The 19826-nt window shown below is 32.4% G+C and overlaps 2 protein-coding genes across 3 annotated transcripts; one reads left to right on the top strand and one right to left on the bottom strand.

The window, feature by feature from the left end:
* The first annotated feature begins 2491 nt into the window (after positions 1-2491).
* Positions 2492-4234, top strand: LOC107634159 (uncharacterized). Its single transcript, XM_016337734.3, has 3 exons — positions 2492-2760; positions 3251-4099; positions 4213-4234. Exons 1-3 carry the CDS (start codon positions 2492-2494, stop codon positions 4232-4234), a joined length of 1140 nt encoding a protein of 379 aa, XP_016193220.1.
* A 10115-nt stretch (positions 4235-14349) lies between these two features.
* Positions 14350-18706, bottom strand: LOC107629509 (WEB family protein At3g02930, chloroplastic). Of its 2 annotated transcripts, XM_088507877.1 has the most exons (4): positions 18102-18706; positions 17354-17564; positions 14663-16997; positions 14350-14501 (listed from the first exon to the last, which is right to left on the bottom strand). In XM_088507877.1, exons 1-3 carry the CDS (start codon positions 18119-18121, stop codon positions 14685-14687), a joined length of 2544 nt encoding a protein of 847 aa, XP_088364003.1. In that variant the 5' UTR covers positions 18122-18706; the 3' UTR covers positions 14350-14501; positions 14663-14684. The 2 variants fall into 2 exon arrangements, with proteins under 2 accessions (XP_088364003.1, XP_016187805.1); XM_016332319.3 differs by having other exon boundaries at positions 14350-16997.
* Between the last annotated feature and the right edge of the window lie 1120 nt (positions 18707-19826).

Here is a 19826-nt window from a genome sequence, read left to right on the forward strand (position 1 = left end):
TCTATTAAAAATATAAAAAAATATTTTTTAATAACTTTTAGTAAGACTCCTCTTTTTTTTATAATATTTCCAGAAAAATGGTTAACATAATAATATAAGTTATTCTTTTAAATTTAAACTATTAATATAAAATATAATAAATAAAGAATTAAAATATATTTAATTTACAAAAAATAAGTACAACATTCCTTGAAACAGCACAACTAAGTAAAAAGTGAAACTTAGCCTTTATTCATTCCAATGATGCCTATTAAGATCCATTTAAGTGAGTGCAAGAAACAAGAAACACATCTTTAGATTTAATTTCTCATAGTTTTTCTATCTTATATTTAAAATATAAAATCATTCCCTCTAAAAATCAGTATATTCAAATGTAAAATAAAACACAATCTAAACAAAAATAATAAAATCAAAAGTCTAAACTCTTAAAATCAATACATTTAAATTTAAAACAAAATTCTAAATTTTAAATCACAACTCTAAAACTCTAAATTCAAAATTCTAAACTCAAATCCTAATTAAAACTTGGTAAAGTACTAAATTGATCCCCTACGTTTGGGCGTAATTCTGTTTTGGTCCTTAAAATTTAAAGTGTCCTATTTGAATCCAAAAAAGTTTCATTTAGCTTCAATTTAGTCCCACTGTGAGGTCAAAGTTAAATAATTTAGCAGTACAAGAACAAGATCTATAATCTGGAGAACAAGTACAAGCTCCAAATACACAAAATCAACCGTGGATACATCAATACATTTATTTATCATTCTCCTTTGTTATATAAAAAATATTTCATTTAAATTGTAAGAAAAATGATAAATAAATGTATTGATGCATCCATCGTTAATTTTATACCTTTGGAGCTTGTATTTGTTCTCCAGATTATCGATCTTTCTTATACTGCTGTCATATAGGACATTCCGTTAATTATTTAACTTTGACCTCACGATGGGACTACATTGAAACTAAATGAAACTTTTTTGAATTCAAATAGGACACTTTAAACCTTAAGAACCAAAACAGAATTACGCCTAAACGTAACGGACCAATTTAATACTTTATCCTTAAAACTTAAACTCTAGCTATATTTTTATTTTCATCATTTTACTTTTAATAATTCGTGGTTGAATAATAATAATAATAATAATAATAATAATAATAATAATAATAATAATAATAATAATAATAATAATAAAAAAGCTATGAAATGTTAATTAACAATACTACTATTTATATCATTAATTTTAGGTAGATTTGGCGAGGGAGAGAGATTTTAGTTTTAAGAATGAAGATAAAATTTAATTTGATTTAGAGATTAGTAAAGTTTTCTAAAATGTTTGATAGTAAATATATAAAAAATGTATATAGTTAATATTTTTAATCTAAAGGCTAATTAAAAGCCGACGAGAAGTTTTCTGTAGAATTCTCATCTACTTTTGTATGATGGTGTTATTCATAAAACTACACAAATATGAATTTAATCGTAAAATTATAAAGTCAAATTGAGAATTCAAACTTATAGATTCTCAAGTATTTAAATACTATTCAATGTGAAGTTTAGTAATCCAAATTATGTGTAACGAAATTATAAATTAATGGGTAATGTTAGGGAGACAAAAAAATATAGCCAGAACTTGCTTTATTTAGCATTCATTAATTATCGCAACATTAATGAATGCTAAATAAAGCAAGTTATGACTGTTTTTGATTGATTTTTTTTTGCTACCAAATATTTTCGATAAACTAAATAGGTTTCACTTTCCATTTTGGTCAACTGCTCAATAAAAAAGTAATTTAGATCGTTTGCTAATTATGAATTATGAATTATCTTTCTACTCCTACCGTACCCTTTGAAAATGAAAACATTGTAAACGTTGTTAGTCTAATGAGAGTAGTGTCTTTCAGTGTCGTTATCATTCATCTACATGCACATATATTAAGAACAAAACTTGCATTGGAATTTTTCATCATAAAATTAAATTATTAATAATTATATTCAAAGTTCAAACATATACATCACCACCCTATATATATACTAACTTAGCTTGTGTCTTTGATAAATATCAAAGTTCCAACATACACTACTACTCTATTCTCTAATTACTCTATAACCTTTCTTCTCCACTTCACAACATTCTTAACAAGGTTTGGATTCTTCATTATATTCTACTTTCTTATTGTTATAAATGAATCAATGTTCTTGAGTAAATGACGAATAGGTTCTTGATTTTTTTTAAAGGTTTTCGTCTAATAAAAAATACAAAAAATGTTTTTAATTTTTTAAAATGTGAGATATTTAAGTTTTTTTAGAGGATTAATTTGTCTTTATATATTTTAGACAGAAAAAAATTTAAATATTTTATATTTTAAAAAGTTAGAAATATTTTTATATTTTCAATTAATAAAAAATTTATCTGTCTTTGAATACAAAAGTTAAGAACTTATTTATTTTTTTTTCTAATTCTTATATATACTTTTTTTTTTTGGTAGTGTGAAAATGGGGAGATCACGAAGTGGTTATGATGAGAGTGGGTTGAAGAAAGGTCCATGGACAGCGGAAGAGGATAGAATATTGGTGGATTACATAAACAAAAACGGCCATGGAAGTAATTGGCGAGCGCTTCCTAAGATTGCAGGTCTAAACAGATGTGGAAAGAGTTGCAGGCTGAGGTGGAGTAACTACCTCAGGCCTGGTATCAAGAGAGGAAAATTCTCTCAAGAAGAAGAGAAACTCATCATTAACTTACATCAACTTCTTGGCAATAAGTAATTATTAACCCTAAAATATTATTAATGATATTTTTTTGTTTTTTAATTTATTTTTTACTCTTTTGATAAAAATCTATATTTTTACCTGATAGATATAGTTTTGACACGTATTTTATAATATATTTAAATGAAAATATTCGATTTAATTGAAAAAATTTTAAAAATTGATTAATAGATCATTTCTAAATTATCTTTAATAAATAAATTTTATTAATTTATGTATACAAATTTTAAAAAATGTGAATAAAAATTATATTAATTTATGTATGTTAATTATATATTTTTTGTGTGAAAATTTTTATAAATATAAATGTAAATTATTGCTGATGAAATACTGATAAAAAATATATGTTTATTGATAATGTAATATTACTAAAAAACAAATGGATAGAATTTTTTTATTTAAATCAGATATATGACATGTATATATATATATTATTTGACTACATAAAAACAAGTCTTAAATATTTTGGTTGTGTGATTATAGGTGGTCAGCAATAGCAAGTCATCTACCAGGAAGAACTGACAATGAAATCAAGAATTTCTGGAACACTAATCTTAGAAAGAAGCTTCTACGAATGGGGTTAGATCCAGTGACTCATCGTCCAAGATTAGATCATAATCATAATAATCAACTTCAACTTCTTTCCAATCTTCAACACTTGCTTCTTGCTGCAAACATTCTCAACAATAATAACAACAACAATAATGCTCTATTAAGTACTCTTCTTATTAACTCTGATCATGCCAAACTCCAAATCCTCCAAAACATGCTTCAAATCCTTGCTACTACTACTACTACTAATAATAATAATCTTGCACTAAACTTGGAGCCACTACTTAATCATCAACAATTTGGTCCATTAACCTCATCATCATCATCATCATCAGTTCCAAATGGTTTTTATGAATCTTTAGGGTTGAATGAATCTATGCTCCAAAACCTTATTTGCAGTAATGATTCTTTCCCTTGTCAAAATCAGCCCAATTTCCAAAACTTTGAAGCTCCTCCTCATGATGATAATCAGCACAACATGAATGGTGGTAGTTGCATGATGAAGTCTGAAAATGTTAATAATAATAATAATGAGAAAGTTGTTGTTGATGGCACAAATTCTTCTTCTACTCCTACAACACCATTGAATTGTTATTCACTTCCAAATCTGGTTTCAGCCTCATCACCTGATCATGAATATTCCAACAAAGTAAATAATAATAATAATAATAATAATAATAATAATAATAATAATTCTCCAACTTCAACCAACAACTTTGAAATGTGGACAGATTTCATGTATGAGGAAGCAAGTGATGCTTATTGGAAACACATCATAGAGTAAGTAATCCTATTCTTTTTCTCTTTTTAATTAAGTTCACTTATTTTATTATAAGGTATCAAATCAACACATATACTCATTTTGTTGCTTTTTTTTCTTCTAATGTCTGCAGTCAAGAATCTAACCAGCCATAGTCAACAATCAAGGTTCATCACAACAATAATGGGATTTTGTTTTTAATTATCATTGTTGGTTGTCTCTAGCTTAGGATCAACATACTGTTTTGTGAGGATGGATTGATTGATATAAGATTTAGGACCAGACTTATAGTACAACATATGGACATTATTGTAAGAGGAATGTTAGGGGAACAACAATTTTTGTGATTTGTAGCCATCAAATAGCCATTAATGATAATTTTAATGGTGTGAGATTTCATCCAATGACTCACTTTTCTTTGCTGATTAGATATTGGCCAGAATTTAACAAAGTTGCTGGCCCTAGACTTTTCTTTATTGTAATTTTCACTTTACAAAATGCAAGCCATTATTATTGCATGTGTTTCATGTTCAATTCATGTGCATAAATTGCAGCTCTCAACTCACTCAAAAATATATAGGCAGTTCAATATATTTCTTAAATAAACTGTATATTATATAAACTTCATAATTTATCTTTGGCTAAATTACTATTTTGGGCCAAATCTTAATTAAGTTTTGGTCTTTAAAATTTTAAACATTTTATTTCTATCCCAAAAATTTTAAATAGGTTCAATGGGATCTTATAGTTAGAATTGACACTAATAGTTAATAAGTGACGTGAACGTTAATAATATTACTAATTAAGTCATATTTTTTTCATATATTAAAAAAATATAACCAAAACCTTTTTGTATGGAACACTTTTTTTTCATCAATTTTTTTTTTGTTTGTAAAACACTCCAAATCTTAACAATTAATCACTAACACTTCAAAATCAAAGGTTAGTTGATCAACTTTACTTATACACTAAAATCAAATATTATTGGCTCTTCAATATACGAATTATTTAAACTCGCTTAAATTTTTTGGGATTGAAATAGACGATCGAAAGTTTTTGAAACTGAAATAGAACATTTAAAATATTAAAAATCAAATTAAAATATTCTCAAAAGTTATTCTCAAACGTTAAAGACTAAAATAATACTTAAATCCTTTATCTTTAATTAGGGCCTAAGATTTGTGTGGTTGAAAATTATACAAGTTGGAAATATATATACTATATATCACTTGTTATTTGTTTCTTACTACCTGAAATTATTTAATTAACTATAATATAATACATAGTCAATTGTTAAGCTCCCATAATATATAATCAGGAGAGGAAAATATTACTATTAAATTGAATGAAGACTTTATTAGTAGCTTGAAGAAGAAGGGGCAGCAACGATGAATTCCGAAAAAGAAGTTTCTATTTACTAATCATAATGTAAAGCAGAAAAACAAAGTCAAACTATACTCAGAACATACATGAACCAAAAACTTTACTCAAACACGCATTTGAATAATTAATTACTTTTGAGAAAAAATTCTCTTGATGAAAATGAGACTTAGAAAGCATAAATGTTATATTTAATTAAGTCAAAAGGTGAAGTTAGTATGATATGGTGTCTAGCATTTGGTAAAAAGACAAGTTTTTGGTTATCCGTTTGGTGAGACAATTACTATTGATTTTGGTCTAACAAGCAAAGAAAGACAACTCATAAGTAGCATTACTACTTCTTGAAGCAATTGAAGGAATCCAAAATACATGACATCAATTACTATTGTTTATAATAATAATAATATTATTTTGATTTAATTATTCTATCAATCTTTATAGTTTTATCGAATTTATTTTTAATTAAATTTTTATATTTTTTTAAATTAGATTCCTATACTATATTAGATGTTATAATTAAGTCTTTATTGTGATAAAAATATTGAAATTAACATAATATTCTGTTAAAATTATTAATGAGATATTTTGTTGAAATGAACAAAATATTACATTAATTCTAATATTTTTATTATGTTAAGAACTTAATTACAAAATTTAATATGATATAAAAATTCAATTAAAAAAATATAAAAATTTAATTAAAAGCTTCATAAAATTATAAAGACCGGAAAAATAATTAAATTTATTATTTTTTATATATATGAACCAAAAATTTGGTTAGAGTGAAGACTACACATCTTTTCAATGTGTAGCAAAACAAGTCTTAAAAGTTTTTTTTTTTTTTTTTTTTCATTTTGGAACTTATTAAATCACGTTTAAACACATTTAAACCCACTACAACTATATTTTACACTAAGTTTTGTTGAATTTTTTATTGACTAGAGTGTTTTTAGAAGTATCTACCTATCTAATATTCTTTCAAAAGAAAAGTTGTTTGTGTAAAAGAAAAGGGAAAAAAAAAAACGTTATCATCTTATATACTTGTATATATGTTAAATTTAATAGTCTTAATATTGTTCTTAAAACTAAACACCATTAATAAGTGAAATTTATATATGCACCATTAATTCTTAAGTTTTCCATTTTTATTTGAATGTAAATAGAAAATAAATTGATTAAATAACATAAATATAATGACCCATGAATATAAAAAAATTTAAATGTATTTTATGGTGCTAATTTTTTAACTATTTGATAGAAAAATAAAAGATGAGATCTATTTTTATTTTTCTTAATTTTTAGACAAATTAGACATCTATGTATTAACTATTAAGCACCATACAATTTTTCAAAAATTTAATGCATATAGATAGTCGGTTTGATTATATTTTCCCATCAAACATGTTTGAAAGGGTGAAGGGAGGACATGCACAAAAAGAATTGTAAAGAGAAAGCATGTAATACATAAAAGAGGATCGGATACGTAGAGAATTAACTTTAGTTAGTCAACATTAATTATTTTGAGAGTTTAAATTTATAATTTATAATTTAAAGTTAAGAATTTATAATTTTAATTATATAATTTAAGATAAATAAAATAATTTTTAAATAATTAACTAGTTGAAAAAAAATAATTTCCTAAATATTACTCTATGTAATAAATAAATAACTTAAGGAAATATAACAACTTAATTAATTTGAGTTGGTTTAGTGGTTAGTTTACTAGTTTGTTTAAATAAGTATCGGAAGTTCGAATATGCCATCTATTGACTAACGACAAAACCCTTAAGTAGAGTTCAAATCCGCGATAATTATTTATTGGCTAATCAAATTGGGGATATCATATAAAAAAAAGAAATATAACAACTTTAATAACCTTGATTGATATTTTGTTGTAGTTAATGACAAATCAGTTTAGGTTATCATGTTTTAAAAATAAAATAAAATAAAAAAAGAAAGTGTAGACTGTAGAATATTATTATAATTGAATATTTTTTTTGGTGACTGAAATAAATTAAATAAAGAAAAACAAAACAAACAAAACAAAGAACTGCCTAAATAAAGGGACAGTCCCGTTCAAGACTACTTTTAAACTCCTCCCAAGGTGAAAGAAGCTCCACATGCGAAAGTTGTAACTTCATCGCCATCTTTGCCATAGTATCTGCCACCGTGTTTGCATCTCTCATAATCAAACGAAAGTCAACCCGCCAAATCCAATGCATGATATCTCTTATTTTGAGCACCAGTGGATCAATAAACCCAAAACCATCTTGAGTAACAAGATTAAATGCTTCCACACAATCCGTCTCACAAATAACATCTCGTTGACCCACATCCCAAGCTAAGAGATATCCTCTCCAAATAGCAAACAATTCTCCTTGAAGAATACTATTACTCTCAATCATTCCCAAACACCCCCTTTGCCAGCTCCCATTACAATCTCTAATAACACAAGCAAAACCAACACTATCACCCGAACCAAAATAACTAGCATCACAATTAATCTTAAAAATACCAATAGATGGGGATTCCAAAAACTATTTAGAGTAGAGGGAAGGGACATACGTTGTAATTCAAAAATATTCCTAAGCTCTTTTTCTGAAGTTAATGCCAGACAAATCACTTTTTCCGAAGGCCAAGTTTCATGGGATTAAAGATGTCATTATTCCTTGCTCGCCATATCCACCAAAGTCCCAAAAAGAACTTGAACGGATGCTCTCTGCTATGATACAAGAACCAGTTCTTCAAATCCAAAGGATGACAAGAAATATCCAACCTATGCCAGACAAGCTGAGCTTTTGGACAATCCCAAATACAATGTAAAACCGATTTCTGGCTAGAAAGACATCTTGGACACCTATCTGATGATGACATCCCTCTTCTAAAGCGAAAACTTGCAGTAGGAAGAGCCTCCTTAAGACACAACCAAGCCAAAAACTTATGCTTTTCCGGAACAAGCTGACGCCAAAGCCAAAGCCAATTCTCCCGCTCCTTCCAACCAAACAGCTGCTTACACAACCACAAGTAACCATTGCGTGAGTCATAGACTTTAGCAGCAGACCCACTCCAATACCAACCCACTTCTGGACCTGCTTGTTCATCTGGATTGTAAGAGAGAATATTATCTTTCAGATTTTGAGATAAAGGAGAATAAAGAGTATCCAAATGCCACCTACCAACCGACCAAATATCCTGTATCCGGAGATTCGAATCAGAAATGTGAACATAATCCATCTCATTAGATAACCGTCCTTCTCTCCTCCAGCTAGAAAACCAAAAATTCTGGTTCAAATCTCCAATACACCAAGCAAACCCATCCTTCAACACTTCCCAAGCCTTGCAAAGACACCTCCAAATGGGAGAGTCCTTGTTCTTAGGATAACTAAAACAATCATATAGAGATGATCGGTATTTGGCATCCAACAATTGGACCCATAGCTTGTTTGGCTGCTGGAAAAAAGTCCAAACTAACTTCCCAAGAAGAGCAATATTTACACAATAAGGATCTCTAATCCCCAAACCTCCATATTTTTTTGGAGTAACCAGTACCTTCCAACTAACAAGATTCAATCCTCTTCCATCAACTTGTCCTTTCCAAAGAAAATTCCTCATCATAGACTCCAATTTACTAATGATTCCTTTGAGAAAAATAGAGACCTGCATCTGGTACGTGGGAATAGCAGTAGCAACAGAATTAACCAAGCAGAGCCTACCAGCCCGATTGAGTAAACTTCCTTTCCAGCTTGCTAGCCTACTCCGAATCTTATCCAGGACACCATTGAAAGCTGAACGAGTCATCCTATAATGGCTAAGGGTAACTCCAAGATACTTGCCCAAGTCCTGGACAAATCTGATAGAGGATACCCCAGTAAAAACCTCTTTCCTTGTTGCAGAGACATTCTTGGAGCAAAGCGCTTTAGACTTCTCGACATTAATCTTCATCCCAGATGCTTTGCAAAAAGTCTCTAAAACCAACATCACATTTTGCACTTGTCTCTTTGTAGCTTTACAGAATAGAAGCAAGTCATCCGCAAACATTAAGTGGGATATTCTTGGTCCCCCTCTAGAAATAGCAACCGGCTCCCACAAGTCCAAATCAACCTGATGACTAATAAAGCATGCCAATCGCTCCATACACAACACAAAAAGATAGGGGACATAGGGTCTCCTTGTCTAAGACCTCGGCTAGGAGTAAAGCCATTCAGACGACTCCCATTCCAAAGAATAGATAAGGAAGAAGCAGTGACACAATTCATAATCAAATTAAGTGTAGGAATAGAAAAACCAAAGCTTTTAAGGGTATGAGCTAAAAACCTCCAGTCAACTCTGTCATAAGCTTTCTCCAGATCAATCTTAAAGGCCAGTGTGCCTTTCTTTGATTTAGTCTTCTTCATAAAGTGGAGGACTTCTTGAGCAATGATGATGTTGTCATGAGTTCCTCGTCCCAGAATAAATCCTCCTTGAAGCGGGCCAACAATCTCCGTAAGATGAGGACGAAGCCTATTAACAAGGACCTTCGTGATGATCTTGTAAACTACATTGTAGAGACTAATCGGCCTGAAATCTTTCATAGATACCAGTGATTCAACCTTTGGAATGAAAACCAGTAAAGTCTCCAACATTCTCGGATCAAGAGGAACACCGGAGAATGCCTGCTTAACCATCTTCCAAACATCAAGACCAATGATCTCCCAAAATTCTTTGAAGAAGAAAGCTTGAAACCCATCAGGACCCAGAGCTTTAAAAGAGTTCATGTGAAAAACAGCTGCTTTGACTTCCTCCATAATAACTGGTGCCGTAAGGTTATTGCAAGCTTCCTCATTCAGAGAAGGAAGAGGCACATCACCAAGGCAACCCAAATCAACATCATCTAAATGACAGAATAAGTTTTTATAGAAAGACTCTGCTTCTTGACTCAGAACCTCTGAATCAGTTTCCCACACTCCATCTTTGAGAAAAAAGGCCATGAATCTTATTATGCTTCCTTCGCGCAAGAGTTTGAATATGAAAGAATCTTGTATTCCTATCCCCGAACCTTACCCACTGCTCTCTGGACTTTTGGAACCATAGGAGCTCTTCTTGCACTAGAGTATTATTATAATCATCAAGCAATTGTTGCTCTTTCTGACGCAAATAAATACTATCCACCACTTCCAAACGCTTTTGTAAATAATTAATCTGCTGCTCTAATTCACATTTCTTAACAAAAATGTTACCAAATACCTTCGAGTTAAACTCTAGTGAATTCTTCTGTACTTCCAAAAGCTTGCCATGAATTCCTCTATTACCAGACCACCATGACTGGTTCACAATATCCCTATACCCAGGATGAGTAGCCCAAGCAGCAACAAATCGGAAAGGTCGATTCCCTTTAGGCTGAGGACGAACTTTACAACGCACCAGAATAGGGCAATGATCAGACTGAAACCTATTTAAAACTTCTGCATAAGCCTCTGGAAAGATAGATAACCAACTACTATTTATACAGACTCGATCAAGCTTTTTTGCCACGTCAACATAATTTTTCACCCTCCTGTACCAAGAAAATCGCCTCCCACTAGTCTTCAGATCAAACAAACCACTATCCCCTAATAACGTAGCAAACATGTCGGCTCTTTGATGAGAAAATTGACAGCCCTTAGATTCATGAGAAAATTTGACTTCATTACAATCACCAAGAACAATCCAAGGTCCTTGAAAAACCATGGCTTGTGCAACAAGATAATCCCAAAAGAGAACCCTTTTATTAAATTGAGGACTGCCATAAATACCACTACACCTCCAAATTAAATTATCAAAGTGAACCTCAACAGTAACACCCTGATCAAAAGCATCAATGAACTTACAACAAACACCCTTCATAGAGGATAGAAACCAAATACCTCCCTTATGCCCCTCTGCTTCTACTATAAAAACAGAGTGATACTCCAACCTTTCCCAAAATAATTTTAAATGCTGAAAAGGAGAGTGAGTTTCAACCACAATAAAGAAAACAGGTTTAAATTTCCTAACAAGTTCCTTACAATGCACCCGGGCTAACTTATTAAAAGCACCCCTAATATTCCAAACAATCATATTTAAACTATCCATAAATAATAAGGACAGAATAAATAAGAACATAAACTCTAAACAGAATCACCAACCTCAATAGGTGGTTTGTCCTGCGGTACTAGCACACTCTGATCCTCAATAATTGTCACCTTTGGACCTCCTGACACTGCACCTGTCATGCTTCCATCTACTAAGGTTTCCTCCGTTGTGCCACCATTTTTATCAACTAGCGAGTTCTGCAAGGAGGAAGGCCGATGACGCTTCCGTAGAGAAATTCCACGACGTGCAGGAGTTCTGCGCGATAGAGATGGCGCAATTTCATGTTTTTCACGCTTCCCCATCCTAATTCCAATTGATTTGCCTCCATCACCATGCAAATTGGGCCTTGGAACCCTTCTCGAACCAAACTTGTGCTGCTTTCCATCTTGGTCCTTCAAACCTGATGACTGGCCCATTGTGAATTTTCCCTTATGCAGCACTTGTTGCCAGTCCTCTCCATCATCCATGCATGCCTCATTAACATGACCATCAGGCACGTGAGGAGCCAATGATTCTGTAACTACATCCTTCCCTTTAACAACTCCTAATTTCTCACCCAAATTACGAGGATTCTCACCCAAATCACGAGTTTCTGATTCAGCCTCTTGTTGAATCTCATGATTGTTGTGTGGCACTAATGTCGGGACTTCATTATTTTTTTCATCACCAAAGGAATTTTCGTTTCCTTCCAAGGACTCATTCTCCATGCACAACGATTTATCAAGCCCATACCGTGCACAAGTAGCACAAATCAACTGTAAACTCTCGTACTCCACTTCATAAGTCACACCCTCCACTATAATATGTTTGATTACAGGCAACTCAAGATTAATTTGAACACAAGCTCGGGCATATTTTCCTCTTTCTGCAAGCTTAGTAGTCAAATCTACTTTCACCAGAATCCCTATTGCAGAAGCAATTCGCAGTATTGCTTGTTCCTGATAGCACCAAATTGGAAGTCGCGAGACTCGAATCCATACCAGCGTTGATCCAAAGGATTTTTTGCATGGCCTAAAATCCACATCCCATGGCTTTACTGCAACATAGTGACCGTCTATCAACCACGGGCCACCAAGAATGACTTTCTCACGATCCGCAGAAATATCAAATTTAACCAAAAAATATCCAAACCCCACATCCAACAAATCAAACCCTCCTTTGATGCGCCATACTATCCGAAGCTTATGCATGAGAGCCGTGTAGCCATAATGCTTATCCAGCACCTTGATCACGATGGCTTCCTTATAAGGTTCAGCTAGACAGCTCTTTGCCTCCTTGGTAAAACTGACACTTGGTGGACGAGAATCACCCTGCTTACCTGTCACCGTCGCGATACCATCCCCAGATAAAGACCCTATTAATGCAAAGGCCTTAGACTTTTCTGCACCAATGACTTTATCTCTAAAAGAGACCTTGGATGACTTTTCTAACCCCTCTCGAGAAGAATCCTCCTTAACACCGGATACACACCCACCCACGCTCTCCCCCTTATCTCTTCTGATGGCATGGCCATCTTCCTCACCGTGTTTCACCCTCAACCGCTCGCCCCCGCTCTCTCCTTCTCTCATTCTCCTTGAGTTATTGTAATTGAATATGGTTGTTTATTTTGTCGTTTTCACTTTGTCATATTTAAAATTTCATGCCAAAATTCTTACACTCTGCAACTACAAGGGGTGTCCTTATTCAAGGCGACAAACAAAAAGGTACAAAGCATAAAGCAGATAGATAAAGAATTAAGACCTAAAAAAAATAGAAAGAAAGAAAGGAAAAGATAGATATTCGGTGCACAACAGCACAAGTTATTTTTTTAAATAAAGAATTATATCTGCATTATTTTATTTCATTTTGGAAAATGGTCTTTAAATCCTATTAGGCCCAACAACTAAAGGCACTTCATTAGAACTTTAGATAAATTTTAAAATGCAAAATGATAATTAAAAAAATTGGAATGATTAAATCTCATAACTCATAAGTAGTTGATAGCACACCTTTTTTTACCATGTTCAAATAATACTCTTCTATAGAAGATTCTAAGTAATTTCTTAAAGATAGTATTTGTTTTTAGTTACTAGAGCTAAAATTAAAAAACTAAAATTTAGTATTATGTTTCATGACCAGAAATTAAAACTAAAATTTTAGTTTCGAAATACAAAATTTCAGTACCTCCAAAAAATGAGGATACAAATAACTAAAATTTCTGAAACAGAGACTAAAAATCTAATATTTTTTGAAGAATGCTAGGAGACTAACAACTTTTGTGATTTATAACCATCAAATAGCTATTAATGATGATTTTAATAGTGTGAGATTGGTGTAAGATTTCATCCAATGGATCACTTTTCTTTGCTGGTTACATACTGGCCAGAATTTAATAAAAGTGCTGCCCCTAGACTTTTCCATATTTTCTTTATTAACTAAAGATATTTTAGTAAATATTTTTATTTTATATTTATATTTATTTTAAACCAAATAAAATATTAAAATATAATTAAATTCTGTATATTTTATATCAAATATAATACAGAGACTTAATTAATCTCAGTCTCTCAGTTTCTGTCTTCCTTCCAAACACAGGCTTCAAAGAAACTCATTAATGTTTAGTAGAACTTCAGTGATCTTACTTAAGTTCATATTTGTTGAAAACAGGAAGAGTTCATTTGCTACACAGATGCCAAAATCTATTGGCAACTCAAATGGAGAAACAATCAAATAGTAAAGTTGAATGTAAGTGCTTCCTAAAGTGAACTTGTACATAATATGAGAATGTAATATACATATTTGATCCATGAAAGGAGGCTCAGACATTGAACTTCTATCCAGACTTTGATTTGAATTGGGATCACATAAGAATACAATTAAACTCGCCACTTCTTTCATCAAATCTAGTAAGGAGGGCAAGGTGCAAAGTAGAGGGAGAGAAAAAAAAAAGTCTCATCAATCACATACATTTTCCTGCTAACATGGAGAACCACAATCAAAATGAGAGGGAAAAAAGGTAAAGAAAAGAAGAAAATCCTAAACAATATTACACATCATTCCTTTAGAAATCTAATTTGTGGGAGAAAAAAAAATCATAAGCAAACACATGCAAACCAATTGAATGTTCAATATACCTCCCAAAGTTGCAACATTGTTCTATTTCTGGTTGCTTGAACCCTTTTTCTTGAGCAGGCTTCCAAACTTGCCAAGCAAGGGCTTCTTCTTTTTCTTCAACTGTTGTTGCTGCTTGGAAGGAGAGGTCGCGCCATCGTCATTGTTCTCGGCTATGGATGAACCGTTTATGTTATCAAAGCTCTCGCCACCTTCTGCCTTGGAATCGGCTTCCTCTTCAAAGGACTCGGGCTCTGGATCCCTCTCTGGCGACAACTCCTTTTTCTCTATCTTGCAGCTCTCCCACATTTTATGTTCAACTTCTACTGAATTATCATTTTCCTTACTAGCATCATCTTCCTTCAGTTTTCCATTCCCATTCTCATGTTTGGGAGATTCTATCTTTTCAGCCTTATCATTCACAGGAATAGTCTCTCCTTGAAAGCCTTGTTTGAGCACTTCTTGATTTGCTGAATCTTCTACCTTCAATACATCTTCTCCTCCATGCCCATTCTCTTCGGAAAATTCAACCACCTTAGGAAGCAAATCATAATCCTTCTCACTGTCTGTGAGATCCCCGTTTTCCTGAGTGTGGTTTCTGGCTGTTATTTCTTCCAGTAGCTTAGATAACTCCTCCACCTTCTTAATAGATTCAGCTTCCTTAGTGCGGAGTTCATCATTTTCTTGAATAATACTCTGCAATTCATTTTCTTTATCCAATAAATTCTCCTTCAATTTCACGTTCTCGGCCGTTGCTTCTTTAAGAGCTTCCTGCAAGTTAATTGCCTCAGCCTCAACTTCCTTCAGATTTTCCTTCAACTGAGCTTCTTCCTCCCTGCTGGCACTAGCTTCATCCTCGGTATCTTTGAGCAAGAGAGCCAATCTATTTATTTCTTTTCCCAAGGACGAATTCTCTTCTTCGGTTTTCTTTAAGCAGCCGACTAGTTGATGTTCTCTCTCTTCCCACTCGGCTCTGGAGTTCTCAAAGTCATTCTTAGAATTTTCGACATTACAAGTAAGAACATCAATCTCACGCCGTGCATCATCAAGCATGGATTCATATTTTTCATTGGTAGCTTTTAAAACTGACTTTAAATCTTCAAGCTGGGTCTCGTAATTTTCATGTTCGGCTTGGCTGCTCAATAGCTTCTCTTTGGCTTCTCTAGCCTCTGCAGATACTTCATGTAATGCAGAAGTTAAGCTTTCCATTGCCTTTTTGCACTTTTCTTCCTCATCCCTAGAATTCTCCAAATCATTGATAAGTTGATTTTTCTCTTCAAGTAGGGTCTGCACGCTAGCAGCTGCAAGCTTTTCATTGTTCAAAGCCTGAATCTTCTCTTCCTTAACTGTCTCAAGTTCGGATTTGAGAGCTTCAACCTTGTGTGTCATTTCAAGACTTTCTTCCTTGGCCACATTAATCCGATGCTCTGAATCCTCAAGATCTGCCTTTTGTCTCCCAACAGTCATTTCTAACAATCCTACCTTCTCTTTAAGAGCCGCAACTTCAGATTCTGCTTCATGCAACAAATCATTGCTTCCTTCTAGCTGTTTCATGACATTTTCCAAAGATTCTGATGCAGATTTTTCCAACTTATTTGCTTCTTGAACCCTCATCTCTAGTTCCTCAACCTTCTTCGTCCACTCCTCCAACACACTATGAGCATATGATTCAGCCATCCTTGCGGCCTCAAGCTCCACATTGAGCTGTTCGATAGTAGTTTCTTTCTCTGCCAACTTCTCATCATAATCCTCGGCCTTTGCAAGTTCTTGCTTAAGAGCTTCTACCTCTGCTTTCAGCTTCAATATAGTATTACTCTCACTGGCCTCTGTTTCCTGTTTCAAATCAAGTAATGCCTTCAACCGAGTCAGTTCAGCTGAAAGAATCTCTGCCTTCTCAGCATGAATCTCAGCAATCTTAGTTGCATCATCAGCATGGTTCAGTGCCTGGTTCTTTGCATCACAAGTCATGGCGAGTTCTTGCTTAACACGCTGGAGCTCCTCGGTGGTGGAGAGAAGAGCAGCAACATCCAAAGCATGCTGGCTCTTTACATTTTCAATCTCTTTCTGCCATTCTTCTTCCTTCTTCTGGGCAGATTCAATTCCAGCCTGCTCCAATTCAACAGCTCGGAACTTCTCAATCTCAGATTCCTCCTCAGCCCGCTTTTGAGCCACCAATGCTTCCCTGAGTTTCTCATTTGCTTCCTCGGCTAATCTCTGTGCTTCTTTCAACTCATTAATTACTTTAAGCTTCTCTTTCTCAGCGTGAATGAGCTGCTCCTTCGCTTTCTTTAGATCCTCCTGAACAAGATTCAACTGGTTCTGCAATTCTGAACCCTTTGTAGCTCTTGTTGGTTGTTTCTGAAAAACACGGGAAAATACAATCGGAGATCAGACTACATACATATATGTATAACCTTCAACGGAAAGCACAATTAAATAAAGTAGTTTGCCAAATCAACTATGAAGAATAATGAAAGAAACATCTCTGGCAGTTTCCTAAAATATGCTAGACATCTCAGAATCACAGTTAAAAAGTCATGCATTATCTAGAATTTCAATTCTCATACAAAAATGTCGAATAATTAGCACTAATTGGAAGACTATAATATTCTTAAACATCTCAAACGGTTCCTTGTTACACTAGTTAAAAGACTTGGTCACTTAGTCACAATCTGAAAGAGAGATAGGATACTTAAATGCATTCTACAACTTACATCAGGTGGGTTGGAGGCAGGCTTTGGTGATTTCCGATCAGGAGTAGCAGCAGGCTTTGAATTCACAGATCGCGGCGATCGTTCAATGGAATGGCGCAGATTTTGCAAGGGTGATGGCGATTCGGATTCCGATTTGGACACTCCTCTGCTAAGTTTGCTGCCTCTTGGAGTTGCTAGTGATGTTTTGTTGGGAGTTTCAGACAAATTGGATCTACCATAAGAAAGAATTGTAATGCCAATAACAGATCAACAATTCATTTTACAAAACAGAACATGACAACATAAGAAACAAAAAGACACAAAATGGCATAGTTATATACACTCCAATTAATGGATCTAAACAAAAAAGGAAAGTGACCCTAATCCAAAATTCAGCATCCAGAATCATTGGCAAGCCAAAAATAAATGAGAATCGGAGTGAAAATGACAGTGATATAACAATCAGTTAATGCAAAAGGCCCTAAGCTAACATGAACACAGAAAAATCAAGCTGAAACTGTAATCAAACATGAGAAAAAGAAGAAACTGAGAAACATAATACAACTTACAAAAAAGTTACAAAATTTAGGTAAAAAATCCACAATAGCACATCAGAACTACTGGATCAAATCCTATAAAGCAGAACCCAACCATCCAAACAGATCAACAAAGAAAAAGAAAGGAACCAAATTTCAGATCTTCACATGAAACTCATAGAAGCATAATCACAAACACCAAGCAAGCATGCTTCAAATGCTTCTGCACTTACTTAGTAGCTTTTGAAGCCATGGTTGGGGGTGGTGGAGGAAGTAGTCCCAACAAGAACAAAAGTAGAAAAGTTGAAAACTTTGGAGAAAAGGGTCAGTGACTGCACTGAGAATGCTAGAGTTCTGACATTGCAAGAGGAAGAAACAGAGAAACTGAACAAGGAATTTTTTTCCTTTTTTTGGGGGGATCAGAGAGAGTTTGAAGTTAAGTGAAATGATTTTGTTGCTGCTGCTGGAAATTATTGGAATGAGAAAGAAAGAAAGAAGACGATTATGATGATGGGGTTTGAATTCAGAGAGAGAGAGAGCAGAAAAAAGTTAATAATTTGAGGCGGTTTTCTTTGTCTCCAGAGTGGCCACACACAGAGCAATGGTGTCTCTGTCTTTTTCTCATTCTTCAATATCTCTCTCTCAACCGTTTTTTTTTTTGTTGAGTGGTGGGTATATTTTGAGGTGCAATAAGATGAATCATGAATTGTGAATTGACAAAAGTAACCCTAATTATGTGTGGATTCTTCTCTTTTTCCTTTATCCCAATCTGTCAAAAAAGCAACTGACTAACTGAGTAACTTTTTCAGAAGCAAAGCTAAGAAAGGACCTGTTAGTGGGTGACTCTCTCTGTGTAACAATTTTCTATTATAAGCCATGCATTGGGTAATTTATTTATTTTAATATTTCTTTTTACATTTAACATTCTCATATAGTTTATTAGTTGTGGATAATTTACATAGATAAATTAAACGAAAAAAAATTATACAGATATCTTAAATTAAATTTAATTACATATATATTTCGTTTGATTTTTTATATGAATTGAATTAAATAAATTTGATTTATAATTTTTTTATATAAATTAAATTAAATTGATTCGATTTATTATTAGTACAATATATATACACAGTAAATTAAATAAATTTAATTTGATTTATATTTAAAAAATATAAATTAAATTTATTTAATTCAATTTATATAAAAAAACAAAATATGCATATAACTAAATTCAATTTAAAATATCTGTGTAATTTTTTTTCATTTAATTTATTTTTATATGATTATTAATAATTTTCTTTTTTTTATTATTTATCTATCTTTAATTTTTTATCTCTCTTTTTCTTTATTTTTTAAATTTAATAAAATAAAATCACTGAATTGAATAAGAATTTTTAACTCCACAAAATATATAAAATGTCTCAATTATTAATCACCATAAGCATAATTCAGTCTATTATGGATCGGAAATTTTGCCACATACATCACATATGCATGGTCAAAAAAATAATAATTTAAGTTCTCCATTTTTAAATATAGTGATGCCTTAACTAACTAAAACATTTTATATATCAAATCAAATCCTTTCCACCTTCCCATAATTTTCCTGGTTTATTATTAAAATGATTATGGTAGTCATCACTGGATTTCCTGTTGAATAACTAAAACAACTAGCTGATTTGTGTGATATTAAACAGTTTAATAAACGAATTTAATTTAATTAGTTTAAATTACTCCAAGTGGAGCTTATATATCAACTTTGGTATGGTGGGAAGCTGACTAGTAACCAACACTTCAATTCCTTTATCTTATGGCAAAATTGATTGCAAATAGTATGATTACTACGCTATAAATCATTAGGTAGAATTTGAATGTGAATCTATATATATATATATATATATATATATATATATATATATATATATGGACAGCATAACAAATATATAATATATTTTGAT

Source organism: Arachis ipaensis, chromosome B3, assembly GCF_059453495.1.
Source record: "Arachis ipaensis isolate K30076 ecotype BB chromosome B3, ASM5945349v1, whole genome shotgun sequence".
Lineage (NCBI taxonomy): Eukaryota > Viridiplantae > Streptophyta > Magnoliopsida > Fabales > Fabaceae > Arachis > Arachis ipaensis.

Excerpts from the sequence above, each read along its gene's own strand:
- LOC107634159 (XM_016337734.3), top strand. The coding sequence starts at position 2,492 with ATGGGGAGATCACGAAGTGGTTATGATGAGAGTGGGTTGAAGAAAGGT. Across the intron at positions 2,761-3,250 it reads CATCAACTTCTTGGCAATAA|GTGGTCAGCAATAGCAAGTC; the intron begins GTAATTATTAAC and ends GTGTGATTATAG. Across the intron at positions 4,100-4,212 it reads TATTGGAAACACATCATAGA|TCAAGAATCTAACCAGCCAT; the intron begins GTAAGTAATCCT and ends TAATGTCTGCAG.
- LOC107629509 (XM_088507877.1), bottom strand. The coding sequence starts at position 18,121 with ATGGCTTCAAAAGCTACTAA. Across the intron at positions 17,565-18,101 it reads ATGGCTTCAAAAGCTACTAA|ATCCAATTTGTCTGAAACTC; the intron begins GTAAGTGCAGAA and ends TTCTTATGGTAG. Across the intron at positions 16,998-17,353 it reads CTGCCTCCAACCCACCTGAT|AAACAACCAACAAGAGCTAC; the intron begins GTAAGTTGTAGA and ends CGTGTTTTTCAG.